This window comes from Neofelis nebulosa, chromosome 16, assembly GCF_028018385.1.
Source record: "Neofelis nebulosa isolate mNeoNeb1 chromosome 16, mNeoNeb1.pri, whole genome shotgun sequence".
NCBI lineage: Eukaryota > Metazoa > Chordata > Mammalia > Carnivora > Felidae > Neofelis > Neofelis nebulosa.
Window position 1 is genome coordinate 9,485,721 of NC_080797.1, and position 11,106 is coordinate 9,496,826.

Here is an 11,106-nt window from a genome sequence, read left to right on the forward strand (position 1 = left end):
TTTCAAGTTGTGTGCAAAAGAGAAATTTGTTAAGACCCATGAGTATGTAGGGGATCCCTACGGAAAATAGATCCTAAGAGAGGGAGACTGTATTAAGCTGAGATCTTTCTCCTCAAGATTCACAAGACTACAGAGCTGCAAGCCTGTCAAGAGGTAATGAAGAATTCAAGGAGAAATAATACAACTGTGCAAGTCCTATTGCACAAACCACCATTAGTTTTTACTTCAGTGAAATACTTTTATTCTCCAAGTTTTCAAAACAGGGCTTTTAAGTATAAAGCAAAGTGTGGGAAAGGACAAGACTTTTTAATCTTTGAAACACAGCTTTCCTAGCAAGAGGCCTGTTCTTAATTACTGTTGAGTAGTCAGCAAAAAACCTGCTTAAAAGCATTAGAGGGGTGCCTGGGTGGCTTAGTTGCTTGTGTCCGACTTCAGCTCAGGTCATGATCTCACGGTTCGTGGGTTCGAGCCCCGTTATCAGGCTCTGTGCTGACAGCTCAGAGCCTGGAGCCTGCTTTGGATTCTGTGTCTCCCGCTCTTCTCTGCCCCTCCCTTTCTCTCAAAATTAGCCTTGAACAAGTCGACCGTAAAGCACTGGAACTGGAAAAGATGTCATCTTCCAATAGTGAAATCCTTCCAATCTAATAGCAAAAAGACAGTCCCTTAAGTCCAAGAAAGGCTTTTTTCATTACTACCTCCAAAGATTTAATATAGCTGTTTTTGCCTTTTCTGGCCCAGTTTATTACCACCCCTCTAGAATGAAATATTAATTCACTCAAAGAGCCCATCAAGTGGTTATTTCCAGGGTCTAATTTACAAAGAAACCCTGAGTTCAGTACTCCAGTTTATTTTATGCTCCAACTTCATCACATTTCTAGGGCAGGAATTTTACAACTATTGCTATGGCAAAGTTCCCAAAATCATGCAAGTCATTCATTGTCAGGTATACCTGGACTACCAGACCTATCTCTACAATGTTCAGCTGCTCCTTTATGACACACCTCAGTGGAATTAAGGTGTTTTCTCTTAACAGCAACACTTGTAATGACAAGTTCTTGTACCAGAAAAGTTATTTTCCTATTACAGTGTAAACTTGAGAAAACCAAGAGGGCTTCCAACTTCTTCCCCCTCCGTGTACTCCCCACAACACCCAATTTTGTCCCAAGCTGAAAACGTTTATTTACTCAAGTTCTATTGCAGGCACTGTACAGGCTGAAGACCACTTATGGCATTGTTAATAAAGGGTATCCTGTTCTCTACATTTTTACTCAACTTTTTTCTAACAATATCAGAAACTACTATGGGTGTTGTGACCCGATCTCACGGTTTTGAGTTCAGGCCCCAGATTGGGCATAGAGCTTACTTAAAAAAAAAAATCACAATACTTGAAACCACAATTCAGCAGCCTCAACAAAAATTTCATTTTTCTCTACAAGGATCGATCAGGTCAGCTATTTGAGGGGTAGGCAAGTTTGCTTTCCCTCAATACGCCTCCAATTCAACGAATTTTTAATTGTACTGCACTTCTGAAATGGTTTCCCATTACACCAGAATCTTATGACCTTTAACAAAGGACAAATTTCCTGCAACTCAAAACACCTTTTCCTTCCCAAGGGGACTGACTTTGGTGAAAATGACCTTCTGAAAGCTAATCCCCCTTCCTTGAAGGGACCCTTTTAATCAAATAGGAGCCCCCCCCCCCATGTAATTTCACGACAGACACCAAATATGCTACCATGCAACAAAACTTTTATTAACATTTTGAACAGCTATTGAGAAAACCAGTATTTCAGCAATTGCTGAAACTGGTAATTTCTAAACTTAAACTGGGGCAAATGGCTAGAGTGCAGAGCAATGCCATCATTGGGCACTATGAACTTCAAGACTGAAGAATTAACAGCCACCCCTCAGACGAAGAACCAGATGGAGAGTGGACTCTTTCTGGATGTTGTAATCAGAAAGAGTGCGGCCATCTTCCAGCTGCTTGCCTGCAAAGATGAGCCTCTGCTGGTCAGGGGGGATGCCTTCTTTATCTTGGATCTTGGCCTTCACGTTTTCGATGGTGTCACTGGGCTCCACCTCCAGGGTGATGGTCTTGCCGGTCAGGGTCTTCACGAAGATCTGCATACCACCCCTCAGACGCAGGACCAGGTGCAGGGTCGACTCTTTCTGGATGTTGTAATCAGAAAGAGTGCGGCCATCCTCCAGCTGCTTGCCTGCAAAGATGAGCCTCTGCTGGTCAGGAGGGATGCCCTCTTTATCTTGGATCTTGGCCTTCACGTTTTCGATGGTGTCACTGGGCTCCACCTCCAGGGTGATGGTCTTGCCGGTCAGGGTCTTCACGAAGATCTGCATACCACCCCTCAGACGCAGGACCAGGTGCAGGGTCGACTCTTTCTGGATGTTGTAATCAGAAAGAGTGCGGCCATCCTCCAGCTGCTTGCCTGCAAAGATGAGCCTCTGCTGGTCTGGGGGGATGCCCTCTTTATCCTGGATCTTGGCCTTCACGTTTTCGATGGTGTCACTGGGCTCCACCTCCAGGGTGATGGTCTTGCCGGTCAGGGTCTTCACGAAGATCTGCATACCACCCCTCAGACGCAGGACCAGGTGCAGGGTCGACTCTTTCTGGATGTTGTAATCAGAAAGAGTGCGGCCATCTTCCAGCTGCTTGCCTGCAAAGATGAGCCTCTGCTGGTCTGGGGGAATGCCCTCCTTATCCTGGATCTTGGCCTTCACATTTTCGATGGTGTCACTGGGCTCCACCTCCAGGGTGATGGTCTTGCCGGTCAGGGTCTTCACAAAGATTTGCATTTTGATCTAAAGCGTTTAAAGAAATAAAAGGTTAGTGTTACCACCACAGGATCTTTAAGTTACTTACACAAATAATTATCCAAAGGAAAATTAACTTCGTTCTCTGAAGTGCCTTGACCGCATTAACCTCTCCACTTTCAGTAGCCTCAAATCAGGCACTGAATAATCGAGTCAAGGCTTTCCACTTAAAGACGATGAAGGACCAAAAGCATTTTCAAGGTTTCCTGTTCTTTCTTCGCTAAATCGTCTTCCTTCCCCACCCTGTCCCCGGAACTCCCCCAAAACCTAAGCATGACACGTAAAATTAAAAACAAACCAAAAAAAAAAAAAAAACAAAAAAAACAAAAAAAACCTTCCTAAAACTCGAAAAATAAAAACTGCTGTTTAAACGGAAATGAGGCGGGACGCTTTCACCGCGTTGGGATTCACAATCTGTAACAGTTTTAGAAACCAAGCTAGACCACCTTTTTTCCGCTTTCCCCCCCTGAAGCAGACACGATGGAATCTCCATCGGTTAAGGGTCGGTTGGTCTCTGTGGACGCGCGCGCGCGAACCGCCCCTGCTCCCTGCACGTAAACAAGGCCGACTCTTCCGGAAAGGCCCGGCGCTGCGGCGCCGCGTCACCTCACCCTCCCCTCCCCCAATCCCTTTCCCGGAGGACCACCCGGACCCCCAAAGCTGCCAGCCTGGTCTCGCTTAGAGCCCCTCTCCACTCCTCCCAGGTCTCGAAGACCGCGGGCCAGTACCTGGTAGCGAACGCAAGGACACCGAAGACAATCACGTCCAGTCGCCCCGACACCGACCCACACCAAGCGCTGCCAGCCGCTTCTGAACGCTCGCGGCTCCGCGGAGCTCGAATTTATGCAGCGTCTGTTGCGTGACTCATCACTGCTTACGTAGCCGCCGTGTCCGTACGCTGCTGAAAGTAGTTCGCTCGGCCCCACCTCCCGCAGCCCAGTTAGGTCCTTCCACCGAGCCCCAGGTTCCTCAGAGGCGAAGAAAGGACCCTAAAAATTCAGCTCCCTTCTCTTCCAGGCGATCCTTCTCCTCCCTTAGGAAAAAATAGGAACATTATCGGGCGGATGGATTTGAGTTAAGGGGACCTTCCTCGAAAGCTCTCGAAACTTCCTTGCGGCGGCGGCGCTGATTGGTGAGGCGGCTGAAGGCGAGGCCGGTGCTGATTGGTGGGAGACGCGGCGGCTCCGTTGTTGCTGGGCTCCGTGCTGGGGTGGGTAAGCGCGGACGTTGCTAAGTAGCTCTGTGCGCGTGCGCCCCAGAGGCGCGCCTTCGCGAGAGAGGTGTACTTCCGGCCGGAGAGGGAGGAGGGGTACTTGACTCCCGCCTCCGAAGTCCTCCGTCCCCCCACTGAATGTTGGGTGTTCGGGCCTTAAGTGAGGAAAAGGCCTCCTCTGCGGCGACTTCCCCGGGAAGGCCGCCCCGGTTCCGGTTTGGGTGGCGCGGCCCGCGCTGGTTTCTGCCGGCGTCTGCCGGCGTCTGCAGCGGAAGCACAAACCCGCCCCCCCACCCATAGTCTTAACGCGATCCCGCACTGGTCGGTTTTAGTTTTGCGCTTGGTAATGGCAGGGTTGAAGAGCTTTAATCACACTTGTTTATTGGAGTCAGGATGCTTTTGTCCCTCTCGATCCCCACAAGGGCTCCGAGGAGAGTCAGTCATCTAGACTCTGGTGGTGGGAACCTCTGCGGGGCCCGGGCCTCCCAGCGCCTTCAGGCCCGGAGAGGCGAGGCCCCGGCTCCAGGTGACACGGGGGGCGGGCTTGGGTCTGGCTCCCGCGAAACCCGCAGTCTCTTTCCCTTCTGTTTCACCAAACGCTGGTGGGGGAAAAAGATGCAAATTAGGGAGCCGAAGACCCGCTTTGAGAGCTGACGAGGAATTCGTGTCCAAGAAAGTAGTATCTCTCCCATTAATGTGTGGTGTTCCAGCGACACTAAAGGCGGAGGTAACCGGCTAAGGCCACTCTGGCTGGTTTCCCTCCACCCTGGGTGTGGCCCCGTGAACCCCCTAGGAGATAACCCGAGGAGCGTAAGGCAGGGAGGGGCGTTGGGATCTCGGGGACACGTGGCCCGGTGTCTGAGTCACAGAGACGGGGATGTAAATAAACACGCAAATGGCTGTTTGTGGCGTAATAACCAATCTCAGTAAGGAGCGGTCTAAAGATTTGCACATTAACACAAATTCGCTAGATATCACTTAGAGAAGTCATTAAATCACAACATTTCTAAGCATAATATTTAAAAAACTGTGTCGATGACCTTGCACTACAGACAGGTATATTGAGGAGTTAACAGACACCTTGACAGTCTTGAGTGAACTAAAACTTGGTAAGATCTTCCTGGAATAACAGAGATCAAAATAGTTTAAGAGCTCCAAGTTCATTTTGGACTTGGAAGTGGTTGATGAAATGTTTCTTTGACAAAGTATGAATTTTCAGTTTTGTCAGACTCGCAATGAATCTGAACTTGTTTCAGCAACTAGCATCTTCTCCTGAGTCATACGTGTTGGTGGGGAGAATAAACTAGAATGGAGATCACCTGACTGATAGGATGCCTTAGTTCAGAGTTCCAGCAATTGCCAGAACCAAGTGAGTCATACAGCTTCCTGGTTTAATGTTTTCCCAAAGTGGGACCTTCGGTGACCGCCAGCCACAACGCAAAACGTTTTCAGAAGAATGACAGGTGCTGTCCTTGTAAACCAAGGTGAATTTTTTATGGTCTGTTTATAAATGAACATTTTTAGTAATCGCATCATTTCTTGGTAGTAAACTGTAAAAGACAATTTGTAAACAAATTAAGAAATAGAATGACAAAATCAGAGATCAGGGATTTGGTAATTTAGCACGATACTTGGCATTGTGCTCCATATATGTTCGTTCGGCGAATAAAGTGCAATTTTACCTTTTTTCAATTGGGGAAAAAAACACCCCAACTTTGTGACAGCCTTAGGCACCAAAATGCAAAACAAAAAGTCACCACTTACTTCTCCATAGTCAAATGGTTTTTGCCTAGGCAGTTACTTTGGGAAAAAAAAAATTCTAAGTGGGGTGCCTGGGTGGCTCAGTCGGTTAAGCGGCGGACTTCAGCTCAGGTCATGATCTCGCAGTCCATGAGGGCTGTGAGTTCGAGCCCCGCGTCGGGGTCTGTGCCGACAGCTCGGAGCCTGGAGCCTGTTTCAGATTCTGTGTCTCCCTCTCTCTGACCCTCCCCTGTTCATGCTCTGTCTCTCTGTGTCTCAAAAATAAATAAATGTTAAAAAAAAAATTCTAAGTGATTTTACTTGGCTAGATGTCTTCTTTTTTTTGTTTGTTTAAGTTTATTTATTTTGAGAGAGAGAGGGAGAGAATTCCAAGAAGGCTCCTTTGCTATCAGCAAAGAGCCTGACATGGGGCTCGATCCCACTAACTGAGAGACCATGACCTGAGCCGATATCAAGAGTCAGATGCTCAACTGACTGAGCCACTCAGGTGCCCCTTGGCTAGATGTCTTTTAATAAAAATCTGTGAGAAAACTGTGGTTCCAACGATAAATTCACAATTGTTTTCTTGACATTATCAGCTGATATTTAAAATACGGAGTTAATATGTGGTTTGTCATTTCCTAGTTTGGCTATTCATGTCAATAGAATTATGAGACTCCTGATTTACTACCAGCAAGTTAGAAACTTTGATGTTGGATGTCCAAATGAACATGGAGAAAAATTCTGTATTGTCTTTACATTGGGTCTTAAAATTATGAAATATGTCCATTATAAAACAGCTACTTTAAAATGTTTATTATGGAATATTATATAAATGAGAGTTGGAGATAATATAACCAGCATCATATAACCAACACCCAACTTTATTAAATCTTAACATTTTTTATTTTGCTTCAGTTTTTGTGTTTGGTTTTTTTTTTGTTTGTTTGTTTGTTTTAGTTAATGTATTTAAAGTAGGCTCCATGCTAAGATCAAGGGTCACACACTACCTACTGAGCCAGCCAGGCACCTCACTTTAGCTTTTTTTTATAGCAAAAAATATATACTATAAAATTTATCATCTTTCCATTTTTAAGTGTATAGTTAAAGTGGTATTAATTATATTTCACATTATTGTGTTAGAGATCTCTAGAATTTTTTTTATCTTGCAAAACTGAAACGTGTACTCACTTAAGAATCACTCCCCATTTCTCCCCACTCCCAGAACCTAGTAACCACTATTTTACCCCACACTATGTTAGATACCTTATAAAAGTGGATTCATACAGTATTTGTTTTTTTGGTGACTGGCTCATTTCATTTGGCATAACATTTTCAAGGTTCATCCATACATGTGACAAAATTTCCTTGTTTTTTAAGGCTAATGGTCCATTGTATGTATATACCACATTGTGTGTGTATCTATCCATCTGTCTATGGATATTTGGGTTGCTTTCACCCCTTGGCTATTGTGAATAATGCTGCAAGGAATATGGGTGTGCAAATATCTCTCGAGATCCTGCTTTTAGTTCTTTTGGATATATACTCAGAAAGGGGATTTCTTTATATATTGCAATTCTATTTTTAATTTTTTGAGGAACCTCCATGCTGTTTTCCATAATGGCTGCACCATTTTACATACCCATCAGCCATGTGCAAAGGTTCCAGTTGCTCCACATCCCCACCGACCCTTGTTACTTTCTTTTTTTTACTACTTAAAAAAACTTTAACGTTTATTTATTTTTGAGAGAGAGGGAGAGACAGTGAGAGCAGCGGAGGGCAGAGAGAAGGAGACACCATCTGAAACAGGCTCCAGGCTCTGAGCTGTCAGCACAGAGCCCTACGTGGGGCTCGAACCTATGAAATGTGAGATCATGACCTGAGATGAATCCAGACACTTAACAGACTGAGCCATCCAGGCACCCCAACACTTGTTACTCTCTTCTATTTTTTTATAATGGCCATCCTGATGGGTGTGAGGTGATATCTCATTGTGGTTTTGATTAGCATTTCCCTAATGATTTATTTACTTTTTAAAAATAATTATAGATTCACAAGAAGTTGCCAGAATAGGAGAGAGAGATCTTACTATGCGCTTCATCCAAGTTTCCCTAGTGGTAGCACCTTACATAACTACAGTACACTATCAAAAGCAGGAAAATAACATTTGTATGTTCTACAGACCTTATTCAGATTTCAGCAGTTTTATATGCACTTTAGTGTGTGTGTGTGTGTGTGTGTGTGTGTGTGTGTGTGTACATAGTTCTATGCGGTTTTGTCACTTGGGTAAATTCGTAACCACTATGATCAAGATACAGAGCTGTTTCATCACAAGGATCCTTCATGCTACCTCTTTATGGTCACAGGATTCTCCCACCCCTTACCCCCAAGTCCAGGCAACTGCTAACCTTTTCTTCATCTTTATAATGTTGTTATTTTGGAAATGTTGGAATCACTCAATATGTAACTTTTTGACAGTAGCTTTTTTGCACTCAGCCTAATTCCCTTGAAATTCATCCAAGGTGTTGCATATATCAATAGTCGATTCCTTTTCATTGCTGAGTAGCATTCCATGGTATGGATGTACCACAATTGGTTTATTTATCCACCTACAGATGGACTTTTTTTTTTTTTTAATTTTTTTTCCAACGTTTTTTATTTATTTTTGGGACAGAGAGAGACAGAGCATGAACGGGGGAGGGGCAGAGAGAGAGGGAGACACAGAATCGGAAACAGGCTCCAGGCTCCGAGCCATCGGCCCAGAGCCTGACGCGGGGCTCGAACTCACGGACCGCGAGATCGTGACCTGGCTGAAGTCGGACGCTTAACCGACTGCGCCACCCAGGCGCCCCCGGACTTTTTTTTTTAATGTTTATTTTTGAGAGAGACAGAGTGTGAGTGGAGCAGGGACAGAGAAAGAGACACAGAATCTGAAGCAGGCTCCCGGCTCTGAGCTGTCAGCACAGAGCCCGACGCAGGCCTCGAACCCACAAACTGTGAGATCATGACCTGAGCTGAAGTTGGACACTCAACCGACTAAGCCACCCAGGCGCCCCATACAGATGGACTTTTGATATATTTCCAATTTTTTACTATTAGAAGTAAAGCTGATATACACGTTAATATACACATTTTTTTTTGGTGAATATGTTTTCATTTCCCTGGGACAAGTACCCAGTACTGTAATTGCTGGGTCATGTGTAAGAATATGGATAGGTTTGTTTTTTTTTAATTTTTTTTTAAACGTTTATTTTTTTGAGACAGAGAGAGACAGAGCATGAACAGGGGAGGAGCAGAGAGAGAGGGAGACACAGAATCCGAAACAGGCTCCAGGCTCTGAGCTGTCAGCACAGAGCCTGGTGCGGGGCTCGAACTCACGGACCGAGAGATCATGACCTGAGCCGAAGTCAGACGTTTAACCGACCAAGCCACCCAGGCGCCCCTGGATAGGTTTTTAAGGAACAGCTGAGCTATATTCCAGACTGGCTGTACTGGTTACACTCACACCTACAACGTATGGGAGATTCTCTGCATCCTCACAGCATTTGGGTATTATCACTGTTTCTTTTTATTTTAGCTATTCTAATATACATACAGTGATATTTCATCATAGTTTTAATTTGCATTTCCCTAACGATTGGTGACCTTGAACATATTTTTACGTGGTTATTTGCCATGTGTGTATCCTCTTTGTTGAAATGTCTGTTCATGTCTTTTGCTGTTTTGTAATTGGATTGTTTTGGCTTTCTGCTGTTGTGTTTTGGAGGTTTCCGGTATATTCTTTAAAAAAATTTTTTTTTTAATGTTTATTTATTTTTGAGACAGAGAGAGACAGAGCATGAACAGGGGAGGGGCAGAGAGAGAGGGAGACACAGAATCCGAAACAGGCTCCAGGCTCCGAGCTGCCAGCACAGAGCCCGACGCGGGGCTCGAACTCACGGACCGTGAGATCATGACCCGAGCCGAAGTCGGACGCTTAACCGACCGAGCCACCCAGGTGCCCCGGTTTCTGGTATATTCTTGATACAAGTTCTTAGATATGTGCCTTGCAAATATTTTCACTCATTCTGTGAGTTTTTACTTTTTTGATTGTATCTTCTGAAATACGAAAGTTTGTTATTTTGATGAAGTCTCAACACCCTATCTTATACCACATTTCCTTCATCTCTTTAGAGATTATCTCCATTTGACTTCGGCAGTGAACTTTGAAGCTGGTTGAACTCTTAAACTCCAGGATTCTTCACTCAGAGCCCGACCTGTCACCCGTCTAGCTTTCTTTCTACCTTGTTTCTACTACATCTGCTGGGTAAACTTTCTAAGACCTCCAGTTCCCCAGTTTTCTGTTGTCTCCCCTCAACTGTTGGTTCTTTTCTTTAATGGATTGTGCTTTTCCTGCTAAGAACTCTTCATCCAGCCCAAAGATTTTCTCCTGTGTTGTGTCTACACCTAAATCTAAAATCCATATCAAATTAGTTACTTTTGTATAAGATGTCAAGTTTAAATTGAGGTTGTTTTTTTTTGTTTTTGTTTTTGTTTTTGCTTTTGGATGTCCCGTCGCTCCAGCACAGTGGAAACACTATGCTTCCTCCACTGAATTGCTTTAGCATCAGTTTCAGAAATCAATTGGTTAGGTATGTATGGATCTGTTTTAGTTATTGTGGTCTTTTTAAGGGTTGCATTTGCTTTTTCTTAAAAAATATTCTATTTATTTATTTTGAGAGAGAGGGAGTGCGAGCAGGGATGGGGCAAAGAGAAAGAGAAAATCCCAAACAGGCTTTGCACTGCCAGCACGGAGCCCAACGTGGAGGCCGATCCCACAAATCCAAGCTGAAATTCAAGACAGACAAAATCAGTGGCCCAAGACAAAATCAAGAACCAGTAGTTGGCCGTCTCAATCTCCAAACCTGTTAGGAAACTATATTACACATCCAAAATGGACTAGACAATAGTAGCTATTGTTTGCTCGGATAAATAAATTTTGTACCATCCCCTTAGATTCAGGTAACTATTCTTCATTTCCTCTACTGATTACCAGTGACTACTTCCCATTTGTTTTTTAGGGTCATGAACTTATTCTGAGATTTCAGTGACATTTTAAACTTTTATTTATTGTGTCTAATAAATGGAATTTGTTTGCTGCCACAGCAAAGAACAATAGCTAGACAAAAGATGTAGATGGTTTTGTAAGTTGGTGTGTGGTTTTTGTTGGCTTTGTGAACATTTCAACATGGATTAGATTTACGGTGAGAGCTGTCTTGGAAGCAACCCTTTTACCATTTTGCTGTTGGAGGGGTTGGTTAGTACATCTAATACATAAGACAACC

General features: G+C 44.3%; 1 protein-coding gene and 1 long non-coding RNA gene across 5 annotated transcripts; one reads left to right on the top strand and one right to left on the bottom strand.

Moving 5' to 3' along the window:
• Positions 1–1,732: 1,732 nt before the first annotated feature.
• UBB (ubiquitin B) lies at positions 1,733–3,702 on the bottom strand. 2 transcript variants are annotated; one of them, XM_058703027.1, is made up of 2 exons: positions 3,558–3,702; positions 1,733–2,817 (listed from the first exon to the last, which is right to left on the bottom strand). In XM_058703027.1, the coding sequence occupies exon 2, from the start codon at positions 2,809–2,811 to the stop codon at positions 1,894–1,896; it is 918 nt and encodes a 305-aa protein (XP_058559010.1). In that variant the 5' UTR covers positions 2,812–2,817; positions 3,558–3,702; the 3' UTR covers positions 1,733–1,893. The 2 variants fall into 2 exon arrangements, with proteins under 2 accessions (XP_058559010.1, XP_058559011.1); XM_058703028.1 differs by lacking the exon at positions 3,558–3,702 and adding an exon at positions 3,276–3,300.
• A 140-nt stretch (positions 3,703–3,842) lies between these two features.
• LOC131497078 (uncharacterized) lies at positions 3,843–10,309 on the top strand. 3 transcript variants are annotated; one of them, XR_009254759.1, is made up of 3 exons: positions 3,843–4,039; positions 5,271–5,526; positions 9,956–10,309. It is a non-coding gene; the product is annotated as an uncharacterized LOC131497078 (long non-coding RNA). The 3 variants fall into 3 exon arrangements; XR_009254758.1 differs by having other exon boundaries at positions 5,271–5,411; positions 9,956–10,308; XR_009254760.1 differs by lacking the exon at positions 3,843–4,039 and adding an exon at positions 4,125–5,151.
• The last annotated feature ends 797 nt before the right edge of the window (positions 10,310–11,106 follow it).